General features: G+C 43.1%; 2 protein-coding genes across 3 annotated transcripts; one reads left to right on the forward strand and one right to left on the reverse strand.

Annotated features, from left to right (window-relative positions):
• Nucleotides 1-993: 993 nt before the first annotated feature.
• On the reverse strand, nucleotides 994-6,224 carry fam241a (family with sequence similarity 241 member A). The gene is made up of 2 exons (XM_031321275.2): nucleotides 5,969-6,224; nucleotides 994-1,646 (listed from the first exon to the last, which is right to left on the reverse strand). The coding sequence occupies exons 1-2, from the start codon at nucleotides 6,116-6,118 to the stop codon at nucleotides 1,350-1,352; spliced, it is 447 nt and encodes a 148-aa protein (XP_031177135.1). The 5' UTR covers nucleotides 6,119-6,224; the 3' UTR covers nucleotides 994-1,349.
• A 2,013-nt stretch (nucleotides 6,225-8,237) lies between these two features.
• On the forward strand, nucleotides 8,238-14,869 carry lrit3b (leucine-rich repeat, immunoglobulin-like and transmembrane domains 3b). 2 transcript variants are annotated; one of them, XM_035994995.1, is made up of 6 exons: nucleotides 8,238-8,506; nucleotides 8,888-9,262; nucleotides 11,142-11,227; nucleotides 11,515-11,808; nucleotides 12,459-12,518; nucleotides 14,198-14,869. In XM_035994995.1, the coding sequence occupies exons 1-6, from the start codon at nucleotides 8,421-8,423 to the stop codon at nucleotides 14,668-14,670; spliced, it is 1,374 nt and encodes a 457-aa protein (XP_035850888.1). In that variant the 5' UTR covers nucleotides 8,238-8,420; the 3' UTR covers nucleotides 14,671-14,869. The 2 variants fall into 2 exon arrangements, with proteins under 2 accessions (XP_035850888.1, XP_031177132.1); XM_031321272.2 differs by having other exon boundaries at nucleotides 8,239-8,530.
• Nucleotides 14,870-16,552: the final 1,683 nt, after the last annotated feature.

Below are 16,552 nucleotides of genomic sequence, written 5' to 3' on the forward strand. Positions count from 1 at the left end.
GCTTTCCTTAGGATGTGCCATTTCTGTGTCTGTAGCTTTAAATGCTATTGAGGAGGATTCCAGATCGGCCCATCTGAGCTTTCATTTTCTCAAAGGCAGAGCAGGATACCCAGGGCTCGGTTTACACCTATCACCATTTCTAGCCACTGGGGGACCATAGGCAGGCTGGGGGAACTCATATTAATGTTAAAAAACCTCATAAAGTGAAATTTTCATGCCATGGGACCTTTAACAAATATTGCGCCACCCTGCGATTTGGATATTGCACTAGTTCATATTGCGATTTCGATACAATTGCGATTAATTGCGCAGCCCTAGCAGGAGTGTCTGGAGTGGAAGGTAGATACTAGCTAATAAACACGTGACTGTTCTGTAAAGTACTTGTAGAGACCGGAAGCTAAACCGGAGCGCAGCACAGACGCGCTTAGTGGAAAACAGGAGTTGGCCTCTCACACGGAGCAGATTGGGGAGTGTGCTGCAACATGTGGCTTTCAGTTTAATTTAAAAGGTATTCCTTTTCAATGATTCTGTTATTCTCCAATATTGAAAACAAACAAACCAATATCCGAATCACAAAATTGATAACCGAAAGCCCAACGGACAAATATCCGAATGGTGGAAGTACTCAGTACTATGTGATGTCCTAGTAATACAGTTATGAGTACAGTAATGGCTGCCATGCAGAAATATAACGTGATAAATATGGTTCCCGTTTGTGCTTTAAATTATACCGTGATATAAACTTAAGGCCATACCGCCCAGCTCTACATTCATAAATGTTACTCGTGGTGATTGATAATTGGAGTTGCATTACTGCTGCACTTGCACACCACATCACACATACAGCGTGTTTAGCAAAGATCTCTCGTCTTCTGAAGTGAAACCCTTCACACAGGGGTGTGTGCAGTTTCTGTTTCCTGAGTGCTGGGACTCCTCCTTCACTCTGTCGCCTCTGATTCAAACAGACACAAACCATTTCCCACAGTGTCTTCCTGTTCTTTTTTTTTCTTTACTTTTTTTTTTTTTAAATCAGCTGATCAATACTATTAGCAGCAGGACGACACCACTCCTGTCACTGAGGGAGACGCTACAGGCCAGACAATCCTGAAGAATGGACATAGCTTGTTGCATTTGCTCCGACTGAACAAGCTTCAAACCGTTTCTAGAAACCTTTTTTTTAAAGCCACCGTCGCTACGGAGCAGTGCAGGCCCTCTCCACACTCGCTCCTCTTCTAAAAGCACAGATTCACTGCAGATTCCAATCCAAATGAGCGTGAAATGAGTCCTGCGGATGTAAAGCATTAAACAAAGAAAACGGGCAGGCTTCCCACTCGGATCGTCCGCTCTCGTTACTTCTGGATGTAGATGATGATGATGCACAGAGTTCCCACCAGTCCCAGGGCCTGGATACCCAGGAACCAGAGCAGCAGCCAGAAGAACACTATCACTACGGGCTCCACGATCTTGTCCCCAAAGTACATCTGGCTGAAGCCCATCCCCCGCAGACACTTGTTGAGCATCCCAAACAGAGTCCCCATGCGCTCGCAGTCGTCCAGCTGCGGCTCTCTGGTGGTGGGGTCGTCCACGTGGGGCCATCTGGCGCCGGGATCGGTGGGAGGTCCGGGTCGGGTCTGGCTGCCGTCTACCTGTGGAGACAAAGTTCGGCATGGGGTTACAAATGCACATGAATGTATCCCACGCAAGCATTAGGTCATACTATCCCCATTAGTTATGAACAGAGCAGCTCCTAAACGGTTCATGTTCCTCTTAAAGGAACACGCCGACGTATTGAGACTGTCTTATTCACCGTATCCCACTTCTGCTACTTGGGCGGAGTGATTTGCTCAGAGAGTAACAACGGTGCTTTTCAGGTGTTGCGCTAATCACTCCGCCCAAGTAGCAGTGCTTCGCCCTTCTGAGAATATAGTTCCCCGTTTGTATACGGTTAGAAGATGGCTGTGTCTCATGTGACCTTGTTATTTGTACTAGAGCTGTCAATCTTCCTCTATAATACCATTCGAATTCCATTTGATATTTTTTTTAATATTCAAATAATATTCGAATATTTAATGCTCAATTGCAGCCTGTAAAATAATATGTACTAGCTACGCTACTCAGGCTTATATATTGTATACGTTCCGTCCACTAGAGGGGCTTTCAACATCAGCCTGGCCTTGAGGAGACCTGCACGCAACTCTGTTTACATTCATTTTCCACCACGAGCACACAGCGACAAACACAAATCAACAGAGAACTCTGGAATGAAACATTATCAACAAGTGTAGTGAACAAGCTCTGTTGTAAAGGCTAACGGTGCTCGGTTAGCACAATGACATCATGTTAGAAAGCACAGTCAAAACATTTTGTCATAAACTAGCTAGGTAAGTAACAAACGATGCTAACGGCATTAATAACTAAGCCAAACGGTGCTGTCACTACTACTTTAGTGATTTATAAGCAACCTGTTTCTTGCAGATTGTCACGTTACTGAGAACACAGCTATTAGAAGGTAATATATAAGTAGAAGCTAACTCTGACAGCTGTAGGGCAGCTAACGTTAATTTAACTGTCTTCATGAAGCTCCCAGCTACGCTAACGTTACTGTACCTCGCGACGCAGTTAGAAAACAAGAACGGGCTAACTAATGTTAACATAAGCACTTTGGCTCGGTGGAAGTCGATTTTAAAGTCATGTTAAAACTATTTCCCATCCTTCTTACGATTTCCAGCCGCAGCCTGTCACTCGTAACGTTAGCTCCGTAATGTTGCACTAACGTTACTCGGTACGTAACGTTAGCTTAGACCTCACAATGCCTTGTGTTTCTCACTCCCGCTAAGTTATTGTTCATAAGACGTGACATGAGTGACACATCCGGGTAGGCCAAGGCGAGAAGAGGGAGATTAGCTAACGTTAGCCAACATATTCATTTAAAAAGTCACATTTGAATAGTGATTTCAGCATTCAAATAGTATTGATTTTTTTTTTACTATTCGAATTATATTCGAATTTCGGAATTCGTTCCAACAGCCCTAATTTGTACACGCTGTGACTCTACAAATCACAACATGTAAATAGGAACATGTTGGCGTTATTTTGTCAATTGGGAGCAGTAGGCTAGATGGAGCCGGTTACCTCCAGGATCTGTGCTAAGCTAGGCTAGCGGTGGGGGCGTCAGACAGAGTTACAACACGCACGGAGATGAGAAGGGTATGTATGGAGACAAGGTCTCAATAAGTCGGTGTGTTCCTCTTAAAGCTAGGTGTATGGTCTTCACCACTTCTGTCTTTTCCAGTGCAAACTCCGCAAGTTGTCGACGTGCGAGTTTGTGGACACGCACCTGAATTTCTGTCATGCGGGAACTACGCATGACAGTAAACATGATTGGTCCGCGTACAGTAAAGGCCCTGGTGATTTTCCTTTAGTGCTGGCTAAAACCTATTGGGGGGGGGGGGGCAGGAAGAACCCTCAGTACAACTATCATGACCTCTCTCATATCTGCTGACGGAAAGCTTTCAGTAAAACACAAGGTCACACAGTTCCCAGCTGGAATTCTGCCCTTGTTGCTGACAGTAAACTGTAAAAGTCAAACAACAGTAATTACAGTGACTTCCGTATTAAAGCATTAACTCCCTAGACAATTCCCAGAATGCATTGTAAAAAGCAGTGGGGCCGTTTCCTCACTATGTACACTGACTAGAAGTGACATCACTACGCTTCAGGTTTAGGAGGGGCAGTTAATGATTGATTATCACCTTATCTAACCTGTTATTTACTCCATTAACTATATTTAGACTCTGGGAAATGTCAAGTATGGATGCAGCTACAAACAGCTTGTACGGTTCTCTTTTGTTGTTGTTGCAGCAATGGTACACACTACAGTTGCTCTAGGGAAACGAGTGTAAACAGTGACTGCAGACTCAACGCCCTCTCTTTCCTGAAGAGCGAACTTCTGCCATCAGGGAGAAGATTCTGTGTGCCAGGATGTAAAACAAACTAAATTAAGTTATCGTTTATCCCGACCTTTATCAAGCCGCTGAACTCCCAACAGTAAATCTTAGCACAACAGGGCAAAGAGCAATAAATACACCAGCACTTTGTGCACATAGCACTTTCATTCTTTTTAAGATGTTGTTTTGTCTGTACAGTCACATGTGTCCTGTTATGGTTTTGTACATTTTCTGTTGTTTTTTTTTGCATTATTCTGTATATTTCTGTGTTTAGTTATTTCCTGTCTGCTGTATGCTTTGAGCTGCAATCGATGTATGAAAGGCGCTATACAAATAAAGCTATGTTATGTTATGTCTGTTGTTCTGGTTTCCTGTTTTATTTTGATAGTCTGTTTTCTGTCTTGTCTTGTCTAGCTTTACTTTGTGTTTTCCCGCCTGTGTGATTGTCTGATGTGCTCCACCTGTTCCCCAGCCCTGGTGTCACCTGTCTTGCGTCTTCTCGTTACCTAGTTTATTTAGCCCCTGTGTTTCCTTTGTCTGGTGTCAGATCGTTTGTGTCAGTTTGTGTTCCTGTCCTGTCAGCGTGTCATAGCCTGTTCCCTTGTCTTTGGATTCCCTATTCTGGTTTTTGTATTTTGGACCTTTTTGCCTGTGCCTTCAGGACTTCCTTCGTTGTTTGCTCTCCTCAGTTTTTGGTCATTAAACCTGTGTTTAACCATCGCCTGCCTGCCTATTTCTGCGTTTGGGTCCTCTTTCCTCCGCCTCCCCGTAACATGTCCTTCATTTATGTCCTAAGATGTCTAGTGTTGATTTAGGATCGAATGGTTTCTCTGGTACATGTTTGTGTTTTGAAGCAACACATTGTAGCACAATGCCGAAGACAAATTTCCCCTCGGGGACAATAAAGTGTATTTCCTTCTATTCTAATAGGCTACATTCCACCTGCTGTCTTTCTGAACTGCTCACATCCCATAAGGAAATCGCCACAGGCAGGAAGAGAAATTGACTACTAGAAGGCTGCACAGGCTACACAAAAAGTACTTTCATTCTGGGAAGGTGTTACCACTGTGAATTACAAATAGCACTTAATATACATGAAAGATAGCAACACACTGCTATCAATCAATGGTGTGTGTTAAAAACGTGTTAGCATGAAGGAGTAGCAAGATAGTGCTTTTAGTTACAATGTAAATCTCTCCCCAGTTTTTAAAATCATCCAACAACTAGCAAAATTGTTGTGCAATCACAAACTTGGGAACTGTAGGAACATAATAAAAGATCCAGTTATCCAATAATTCTATCAAAACAGATCGTTATCGTATAAATTAATAGGCTAACATGCACCAAGGCTTTATTGTGGTTTGGTGCTAGCTGTCTGAACTCAAAAAAGTAGTAAAGCCGTGCTACAGTAGGTTGGGTGAAGACCAAATTCACCCCACCGGAACAAACTGAACCGTAGCTACATGTAGAAAAGGCTTGGCCGTGTCACATGATGCCACCAAACTACATTGAAAATGCGTTGTATTTAAAGTTGCTGTACTGCCCCGCCGACACATAACATGAAGCCATCCCTTACTTGGGTGTGTAGAAGCTTCTGTATTTTATTGTATGTATTACACCATGCCGAATTGAATACTTGATCCTGTTCATTATTAATATGGACAAGTCATGTTTTTATTAGGTATGTGTCGCTTGCCTTTGAAAATAAACATTTAAGTCAGGTTTTTTTAATTCGAGTTTGGTTCAGGCGCTGGTGTTATTATCCGTTTGTTACATATGATATATCCTACCGTTGACGTTAACGTTAAACTGTTAAAACTGGGGTCGTAGCTAGTACTTGACGTTAGTTAAACTAAAGAGCTCTTTTACTACCACGGGACCTCACTGAGTTTAGCTCAAACACAGTGGAACCACTCCCGACTCTTGGTCCATGAATGTCCTGCGTCAGGGCGTCACAGTTAGCTTGAAATCTAAAGAAGGGCTACAGCTAGCTTGTTAACGTTAATGTGCTTTCGCTTTACCCGGTGTCGCTGGTGTTGTAGTGCTGTCTGCCTTGGACCGGGGACATGTGGAGGTGTTTGCCATCTTCTCTGGTTTTCAGACGGCGGCTCTTCAAATTCCCGTCGACGGAAAACATACTGGTCATTTGCAGGCTGCGTTAAAGTGGACATTTTACAGCTAGTCCACTGACAGTAACTTTCAAGAATCAAAACATGCGAGTGGAGTGATTGACGGCACAACGTTGGCCCTGACAGACACGTCCCCGATACGGAAGCGAGAGCTCAACATCATCCAATTGCAGCGCCGCAGTTTTATTCATGTCAGCAGGCGCCACCTACAGGCTAAGTTAGTCATTACACCAGTAAGTTACTGTAAACTTTATACACAGTCTACTACGTTGCAAATACAGTACACTTTAGTTTCGCCTTTACAGTATGGAGCCATAGGAGTGCCAAAATGTGTAAATATAAAGAAAAATAAAAAAAAGAATAAATAAGTTAATTAAAAATGTGTAAATGTTAAGACAAATAACAAAATAAAAGAATAAGTATAAGCATTTTCCTTTATTTTCACATGTATTTGTTCATTTATTTCTGTATATATTTATTTATATATTTTTGAAATATTTATTTATTGTTTGCATATAAATTACTCTATTTTTATTACATTTATTATTATTTTTTATATAATATCATTTACATATTATACCTTTATTTTCCCCCTAGGGCCGAGCTGTCCATCAGCTGGGTTTGAGCGGGTCTTCCTGCCCAGGCTGAGTAGTCAATTGGCTCTGTGCGACTTTGTGTTTTCTCTCAGTATCCAAGAAAGACCAACACACAGATGTAGTGTGATGTAGGTTTGTTACTGTGGTTGGTACCGTTTGGGGCCTGCCTTTTTGCACGATCCACATTTTCTTCAAATGTTGCCATTTTCAGCGTTCCGCTTGCATGCTCGAAGTCTGTTGTTGTTTCCCGAAGCGAACGGAGTTTGATAACGGCAACACACAGAGAGCAGAAGGTGAGGGACAAAGCATGACATCACGCACCAGATGTGAGGCTTTATCCTTGAGATGTACTTCCGTTAATACAGACTAGTAGTGAGCTTGCCTCGCTTTGCCAGACCTTCCTCCACAGCGCTGCGAATGTTCCCCGGGTCCTATGTTCCCCTCTTTGTATGAGACTGGGGAAACCTAACCAACCTAACCCTAACCCTAACCCTATGTTCCCCGAGCGGGGAACATATTCCCCGGGTCCTATGTTCCCCGGGTCCTATGTTCCCCGAGCGGGGAACATAGGACCCGGGGAACATAGGGATGACCCCGATATGGACTAGTAATGAACCAACAGGGAGTGTCTCTTGACGCAGAGAAGGTCTAAGCTGGGATGGATTGGCCCCCACCCACTACTGTACGTACATCTCTTCCTTGGTTTTGTGGGCTATTACAGAGGTTTTATTCCTGCTCAAAATTTCCTCGGGGAGGACTCCGAGACCCTCTGCCTGATATCCCCCCCCCAGTGTTGAAATGAAACCTACGCCCTGTACCTGACTCTCACTTCCATTTGCTCACTTATTTCCGCTTTCCCTCAGCCCTGCAGTATATTTATCAGCCTATTTCCACTCATTCCTGGCCAGATTGTCAATATTGCTCCGACCCACCTGAACCTCAACCCTCTAGCCTGCAACCCGGCCTCTTGCCCTGCACTCCTTTCCTTCCTCCTGTTCTGTTATTCAGCAGGTCCCCTACTCAGTTTTAAAATTCAAAAGTGTTTCTCAAACTGCCTGCCAGCGACTCCAAAGCCTAAAGTTAAACATTATTATTTGAGTTGGCTGTTTTGCTGCTGTCGCCGGACTTCAACAACGAAGCCAAAAGGTTTTGCGACTATGCCTCCAATTTACATCACAAATGATCAGTGAAGGAACAAAGTTTACAGTTACTGTCAACTGACAAGATGGATCGATGGTTTAAGACACACATTGTTTCCCTGATGTCACAGCAGAAGCAGCACCAGTCGTCTTCATTAAGACGACAACAGAGACAATGAGTGAGTAAGCTATTAGTAAACTAGTAAGCTAAGTAAAAAAATTCATTTCATTTGGCTGTAATTTGTAATACACTGTTCATGTAGGAGGCCTTTTGTTTTTGGGGGGATATTTTGTCAGTTAGGTGGTCTGTGAGTTTTTGGTCTGAAAAAGTTTGAAAAACGCTGCCTTAGACTGTCATGTTATGTACATATAATGTTAAAAACGTTGTTTGTCCTCAAGGCCAAAAAGAGGGCTTGGTCTTGCCCTGATGTTGTGATTCGTTATTCAGACTGGGAGGCATGGGATTACATGTCACTTGTAAGCAGTGTAATCCCAGCTAATCTGGGATTCAGTTTCACGCTGCACTGTGGACACAACCTCAGACTGGAGAGGACTGGGAATATGGAGAAACAAAGTGCCTGTCTGAGTATGCAGTTTGTCTGACGAAGGATGTATCTGCTGGTCCTCGTTCACATCCTGCAGTCCCCTCTGTTGGCGGTCCAATCCTGTCCAGCTTTATGTGCCTGCACGTACGGGTACAGTGGAATAGCAGAGATCAGGTTGAGTGAGGCTGATTTCATTCCCATCTTTCTGTATTTGTGTGTGCAAGTGATTTGTTTCTGCCGGAACACAATTCATTACAGTGGGTTGTATTTGAATAATTATCGTATTATTGAAGATCTATGAAACCAACACAGCAGTGCTAACGAACAAATGTTATAGGTGGTGATGCCATCATTTGACAAATTTGGTTATAAGCAGGGGTTAAAGTTGGATCTTGCAGATCGTGGAACAGAGGAATGGTTACTTTTTTACAGCATTTGATAATGCATTGTAAAAGTTAAAAATAATACACAAAAAGATGATGTTTGTCTGTCCAAACTTCAGTCCTAACAATTTTGTTTTTAACATCGCAGGTTGGTGCAGTGCAGTGACCCTGGCATCTCAACTGTTCCCATCAATGTCCCAGCTGACACAGTCAAACTGCGTCTAGAGAAGACCTTGATCTCCAGGGTGCCCCGGGCAGCCTTCTACAACCTGTCCGAGCTGCGTTTTTTGTGGCTGACCTACAACTCCATCACATCCATCCACCCCAGCAGCTTCGTCAACCTGAAGGCCCTGCGAGAGTTGCGTCTGGATGGAAACCTCCTGACATCCTTCCCCTGGGAGGGGCTCAGGGACATGCCCCGCCTCCAGACTCTGGGTCTCCATAACAACCGCCTGTCCAGCCTTCCTGCCCACGCTGCTCTCTTTCTTTCCAACATCACCTACCTCGACCTGTCCAGCAACAGGTGTGTTCAGATACCACAGAACCATGGAGCCTAGAAAGCTACAGAGCTGTCAGTAGCCTTGTTTGAAACCGTTCCCTTATTCACTCACTCACTATTCCATATATAGTGTTTATTAAATACTGAACTATATAGGGAACGACGATTTCGGACCCTCACTGAAAATATCGTTGCGTCGGTAGATGCGGCGGTTGTGTGTGTGACGGAGGCGGGCGCGCCCAGCATCATGTAAACAAACTAGGGCTGTCAGCGTTAACGCGTTAATCGCGATGCGATTAAGGGCCGACGCGATGCGATTAATTTTTTTTTAATCGCATTAATCGCATGCCAGCATTTATTAATTTATTTTACCCTTCACTCGGCTTTGCGTCGTGCCTAACAGGCTACTATTTTGACCCTTTGCAGCACCGTTACTTGTCATCAAGCTGCCACTTCCTCGTAACACATCCTGCTGCTGCAGGCTGCAGACATGATGGAGAAACACAGCAGCAATAACTCTGAATGGAGCTTTTTATTTTCCAAAACTCTCGGACGGCTCGTAGACAAGTCAAAAGCCATATGCACATTGTGTAAAGCCAAATTAAAATATCACCGAAGCACGTCAAGCTTGAGCTACCACCTACGGAGCTAAGCATATAGTTCAGTTAACGTGATGCTAACGCTAGCGGGCTAAACAGGTGGCAACTAACTGCAGACCTGTCAGCATCGTAGAAGACTCGGGACTTAAAGACGTACTACAGTTGACCTGTCTCGTTGCCGTCGAGGGAGACAGTAGTTTCACCATACACAGCCTGTAAGACACGGAGAAAGCAGCCGAACTGGAACAGCTGCAAGGTGCTGCAAACGCTGTCTCATTAACCAGTGATCACTGGACGTCAGTGAGTAATCAACATTATTTAAGAGTTACTAAACACTATGTTGACTCTAGTAAGGATAGGGATTTTTAGTTTTTTAGTTAGGTACTTGGAGGAATTGTGCAATAATGACAGATTCACACATTTTTCTTTTGTTTACAGTAAATAAATAATTACAAATCTTAAAAATAAAAGTTCAAAAAGTAACTTTTTTAGCGATTAATCGCGATTAACTATAGAAATTCAGCGATTAATCACGATTAAAAAATTGTAATCGTTTGACAGCCCTAAAACAAACCAAAACAAAGGTACTTCTAATTCTTCCCTGAAACATTTCCACTGTTTAGAAACAAAAGCCCGCTCCATTTTTTCCTTGTTGGTTTTCTCGGGTGCTTCTGCTTCTTCTTCTCCTTTGGGAAAATATGACAGTGTTGCATTGTGGTGTACACGATTTAAATAGGGGATACATCGTATGAACACTCAAATTAGCTGTGCATTGTGGGTATTTTATAGTGGACTAGATAGTGAATGAAAGTTACCGCGGAGAATTCGTCAAAATGTTGAACACACTACATAGTGCACTATTTCCGTGATAGGGAACAGTTTCGAACACAGCTAGTATCTTCAGCTTATCTCACTTCTCTACTTTTCTCCTTGTCTCCTCTCCTCTCCTCGTCCTTCTCCTCTCTCTGTCTCCTCTTTCTCCTCTCCTATCCTTGTCTCCTCTCCTTGTCCTTCTCCTCTCTGTCTCCTCTTTCTCCTCTCCTATCCTTGTCTCCTCTCCTTGTCCTTCTCCTCTCTCTGTCTCCTCTTTCTCCTCTCCTATCCTTGTCTCCTCTCCTCGTCCTTCTCCTCTCTCTGTCTCCTCTTTCTCCTCTCCTATCCTTATCTACTCTCATCTTCTTGTCTCCTGTCCTCTCTACTCCCTGTCTCATCTCCTCTCTGCTCCTTGTCTCCTGTCCTCTCCACTCCCTGTCTCCACTCCCTGTCTCGTCTCCTTGTCTCCTCTCCTTGTCTCCTCTCCTCAGGCTCACTATATTACCTGCTGAGCTGCTGGACCTTTGGTTTCCTCTCCCAGGACAACAGGAAGGACCAGAACAAAGAAGAGTTTTGGGTACAGCACATTTGGGAGCGATAGAGACACATTATATTCTAATCCTTTCTAAATGAGCTACACTTTATTTAAATCAGCAAAGAAATAAAGACGCCCAATGTGTACTGTTACCTGTTGTTGGTAGAAAGTACTTTCAAAGAACAACACTACTGTTCAATTATGAATCAGCAATCAATTATTGTGTACAATTGAAAACCTGCCATTACAACAATGATTTTCCATCCGATTTATGACACATATTAAACATGACAATTATGTAAAGGAGTCAAACTGTCCTGAATATCCAGGTCTCCATGACAACCCCTGGCTGTGTGACTGCCAGATCTCCATGGTGATGTCCCTGTCCACGTCCCTGGGGAGTCCTGTGGTTCTCATGGACCAGCTGCTGGTATGCCGCAGGTCTCTGGGTCAGTCAGGGTTGCTGATGACCCAGGCTGAGCTGTCCCGCTGTATGAGGCCTTCAGTCCAGCCTGCAGCCACCAGAGTCATCTCTCCACTGGGCAGCAACGTAATCCTCCGCTGTGACGCCACCGGCTACCCAACACCAACCCTGACCTGGATCAAAACGTCAGCCTACACTGGTAACACCCGCTCAGGCTTGCGACACATTCTCATTCCCAACTCGTCAAATACTGGCGCTTGGTCAGGATGCCATGGCGCTACTTTTTAACACTCTGGGTAACTCTTTGGTGTCATTTTTCAATGTCCTAGGTCTGGACCCTTTGGCGTAATTTTCCAACGTCCTTGATCAGGACCCTTTGGCGCCACTTTTTAACACTCTGGGTATTCCATTGGCGTAATTTTTCAACGTGCAAGGTAAAACCACTTAGTTAGGGTTCGGAAAAGATTGAGGGTGAGGTTAAAATATGAACGTTTATGTGACAAAAACCCAGATCTCCTGCGTGAAAGTCCTGTGTTGTTTGACCCACCCATCTCTCCAACCTACCTCCGTATGCTAAGTTTTGGTCTGAAATACTACTCCTTACCATTGTCGCACTTCATACTACACCATCTTACAGCACTGCGGGCAGAGTGACTCCTCGTTGCTCTGCCCGATGCATCCCATACAGACACTAAAGGGTGTCAGTGTCGGTATTTGACGCTGAGGGCCACTGACCAACCGCTGTATGTGACGAGTTGGGAGCGCAAACGGCTTGGCTCAGGTGATAAAGTGATATTGCTAAGATCCGAGAATCGCTCAAGTCATGTTGTTATTTGGTTCTCCTTGCAGATTGTTGCCAACAAGACATCCTTGAGAACTCTTACCAGCTACCCAGGAATTTGGAAAGTTGTAAGTTGGTGCTATCTTGTCTCTTTTAAGATCCATGTGTATTTTTTACTTTATCTACTGTGATGCTTTCACCATGTCTTTAAAATTGGCTGTGTAAAACTCTAAGCCAGAGTTCTTTAACAGGGGGTCCGGGGTCCCTAGGGGGTCCTCAGAGTTATTGCAGGGGAGGGGGGGTGGTGGGCACCAAATTATTGTTAATTTTTTAAGTTTATCATTACAGAGAAATACTTTGCACATCTACAATGTGAGACAGGTGCGTTGGAGGGGGATAAGTAAGTCAAAAGTTCCCAAGAAAACTTGCAAAAAAATAAATGTAATAGTAGGCAACGTTTCAGTACTACAAATATAAATAAGCCTATTTGTGAAAAACACATAGATGATAGGCTTACTGGCCTAAAGGTAAGGTAGTCACTAAGGTAGCCATCCACAGATACAGTTCATACTAAAGATTCACTGTGCCACATGTATGTTTAACATTAAAAGTTGATTTACAAAATCATACCAGCAATTATCTTAATAGCTTAGTATTTTATGCACTATAAAGGTACGTATAAGGCTTTAGGCCGCCACACACAATATTGGAGGCCCAGTTTAATATGCAACTTCATTTTATACAGTATGTAGTAGGGGATCCCTGCTCCGTCTCTCTCTCAGTTAAAGCGTAACTCTCGCCAAAATGCAACCTAGGGTCTTTTTGTGAATGTACCCGAGTCAAACTTTCGTTTAAAAACATATTTAGGACGGAATCGCCACTTTTAAGATTTACCGTATTCTCGTTTTTTGGTCAAATGGCCTTTTGAATGGGAGTGCTAGGGGCACTTTTATGCTAGCCTCAAAATAGCTATTTTTAAAACTCTAAGAAGGCTCGACACAACATGAAACTTTGCTTTAAGTATCACCAGGGGCTCTGCACCTTAACGAAAGAATTGACAACATTGTTTGTGTTCACAGAGTTTACTAAAAAGAAAGGTTTTGAGCAACTCACGTTAGCAGTTGTTGTTTACGCTATCCGCCATTTTCCCAGTCCAAAATAGGTGATCTCAGAATGCGAATGAACGGACTCCATAGGAGGAAATGTCATTCTTATATGAGGCTCCTTTTTCAACTACAAGGTCAATATTGTGTTTCACTAACGACAGAACAACAAATTATCTGTGCATTTATATGGAACTAAGCTTTAGGAGCTTTCCATCTTTACTCTCCTCCCTTGACTATTTTTGACTGGCTCGATAGACGGCGACCAGAAGAACAAGAGCTACGGTGAGTTGCTCAAAACCTTTCTTTTTAGTAAACTCTGTGAACATAAACAAGGTTCTCAATGCTGAGTTCACGTGTAGAGCCCCTGGTGATACTTGGAGCAAAGTCTCATGTTGTGTCGAGCCTTCTTAGTGTTTTAAAAATAGCTATTTTGAGGCTAGCATAAAAGTTTCCCTAGCACTCCCATTCAAAAGGCCATTTGACCGAAAAACGAGAATACGGTAAATCTTAAAAGTGTCGCTTCTGTCCTAAATATGCTTTTAAACGAAAGTTTGACTCGGGTACATTCACAAAAAGACCCTAGGTTGCATTTTGGCGAGAGTTACGCTTTAAGCGGTCCTTGGCTTAAAAAACGTTGGAAACCCCTGCTCTAAGCCAAACTGGTATAGAATGCTGAGATTTTGCAACTTTGTATGTTCCAGTTATGCAGGAATCTCCTCGAGTTGGAGTTCGCTGGTCGATAATCAGCCTGAACGGGTTATCATACAAGGACGCTGGTGAATATCGCTGCCAGGCACGGAACATGGCAGGAATATCTGAAGCCCCAATTAAACTAAAGGTGGTGGGAATCTCAAGACTGTCCCATCTGCCAAAAAAGAAGTCCAAAAAGCCTCGACTCAAATCCTCAACAAAACACATGAAGCCAAACCAGACTCCAGCTCCCACCAACACCCCCTCAGTAAAGGATAATCAGATACTCCAAAACATTCCACCACCTTCCATTAACAAGACCCAGACAGCTCCTAATCTTTTGCCCAAAGTGTTCCCCAAAGACAAGTACATTAAAAGGCGCAAACCGAACTTAACAAATGCAAAGGCCCCAACATCCATCAAGTCTAAACCTGAGCCCCCAGGAAACTCTACCACTGCTCCATTGTCAAAAAAACTGGTATAAGATACTCTGAAGTTGGTCTGATCAGTAACTTGGTTGGCTTTTAAAAGGTTATTGGAAAGCAAATCAATCTTAACTGTTTGTGAACCTCTAGTTTTAATGTTCCAGGCTTTTTTTTGGGTCATTCTGCACTGCTAATTCAAATTGTTGATAAGCTGTTCTGTAAATTTAACTTGTTTGTATAAATAAAATGTTTGTCACAAGATTTTTTGTGAGTTTTTCTCTTTCTGTGAGGACCAGCAGTCTCTTTGATGAAGCCCCAATCCAGTCCTGGGGTCAATGTGGTGTCTTAAATAGTAATGCTGTGATGCTGTATGAAGAGGAATCCGCCGACACTCTTCTTGATTATAAAAAGGTTTATTACAAACAAAGATTCAGCATCAATTTTACAAACTCCTGCAGAGAGCTTGGAGAACGACCAACGCGAATTCTTCCAAAAAGTCGTTCTGACTTTTCTTTGTGTGAGCAACATATATATCCTATGCATTGTATCATCATAGGACGTAATTTTGTAAGTATACCATTGGATGGGTAACTGACCAATCGATGCCTGTTATCTGGCACAACTCCAAAAAAGGTCTCTTCTGTCTTGGGGGGACCTCCGCTCATGTTAACAATTTCCAGATGTTCTCAGTAAATGTAGAGTAAAGTTCATAGGACTCCCTTATAACAAACCTTTAAGCAAGTTTAAGTTTAAGTTTATAGAAAGTTATAGAATGGTCATATACTACATCAACATTCATTCTCACTATGGTCTTTATCGTAAAGGCCTTGGGTCCAATATATCACATGACATACGTTTTCATCATTAAAGCCACTAGAGACAAAGGGAGGAGCTATGCCTACTGTTTTAGCTTTCAAATAAACAGTGTGAGAAAATGAATGAAGGAGAGAGCTGCTGTTTTCTAGGATTACAGTCTCAACAAACAGAGGGGAATTGTAGGCACAACAGAGAGGAGAGAGAAAGGTGAGTTTCTCTCAAGTTTATATAGCTCAAATGTATTGTTGAAAAAAATTGAACTCTGTAATTTCAAGCAGCCCCCAGTAAGAGAGCAACCTGTCTTGTAGCCCCAAAATAATTTGAGTTTAAGATCCCTGGTCGACTGCTTTCCACCATTACCACCACTACTTGAGCCAGAAAGTACCTTGCCAAGCCGTAGCTCAGGTGCAGGCTACTCAAGTGATACATAGCTGTCCAAACATTAAGCCCCACATTTCCTTTGGGCTAGATTTCCCTATTCATGGTCCCCAGAGTATGAAGCCTACTGATTTTATGTTCAACTAACTTTTTTTCAAGCACCAAGTTGATATTTGTGGTTTTGAGTGAAATATAGGTTGAACAGATAGCTTGACACAACATCCTGAGCACTATTTCCCTGCACCATTTCTACAGGACACGCAGAGGAACTCATTAGCTTTGTCCCTAAATCAGTTGATAAGCTGTTTTAAAGCACAGCGGTTCTAGAACATTTCAAATGGAGGGGCCAGGCTGGGGCCACACACGATTTTCAGGGGTACCAAATATATTAAGCACAAGTGTTACATACCACCAACCCTCCATAGGTTTGGTTCTAAAAAAGACTAACTTGTTACGTGCCTAGACACGATAGGGACGTAACACACATAAAACAATAAACACAAGAATACTCATTCAGTGTTAACCTGCATTTTATTTACCAATGCACATGAATAATATCTCCTCTTTGAGGATAAAGGTGGGTTAAATGTATGCAAATATTTGCCAAATTTAGAGGGGCCAGAGGGGGGTCAAGGCTTAGTATTAAGGGGGCAGTGGCTGCCCTTGCCCCCCCTAGAACTGCCCCTGCAGACATGACATGACATCACTGCCCTAATAAATCTCTGTGAAATCTTTGCTGTAAATCTA

The sequence above is a fragment of the Sander lucioperca genome, chromosome 18, assembly GCF_008315115.2.
Source record: "Sander lucioperca isolate FBNREF2018 chromosome 18, SLUC_FBN_1.2, whole genome shotgun sequence".
Classification (NCBI taxonomy): Eukaryota; Metazoa; Chordata; class Actinopteri; order Perciformes; family Percidae; genus Sander; species Sander lucioperca.

Excerpts from the sequence above, each read along its gene's own strand:
- lrit3b (XM_031321272.2), top strand. The coding sequence starts at position 8,421 with ATGTATCTGCTGGTCCTCGTTCACATCCTGCAGTCCCCTCTGTTGGCG. Across the intron at positions 11,228-11,514 it reads AGAACAAAGAAGAGTTTTGG|GTCTCCATGACAACCCCTGG; the intron begins GTACAGCACATT and ends CTGAATATCCAG. Across the intron at positions 12,519-14,197 it reads ACCCAGGAATTTGGAAAGTT|TTATGCAGGAATCTCCTCGA; the intron begins GTAAGTTGGTGC and ends TGTATGTTCCAG.
- fam241a (XM_031321275.2), bottom strand. The coding sequence starts at position 6,118 with ATGTCCACTTTAACGCAGCCTGCAAATGACCAGTATGTTTTCCGTCGA. Across the intron at positions 1,647-5,968 it reads TACAACACCAGCGACACCGG|GTAGACGGCAGCCAGACCCG; the intron begins GTAAAGCGAAAG and ends TTGTCTCCACAG.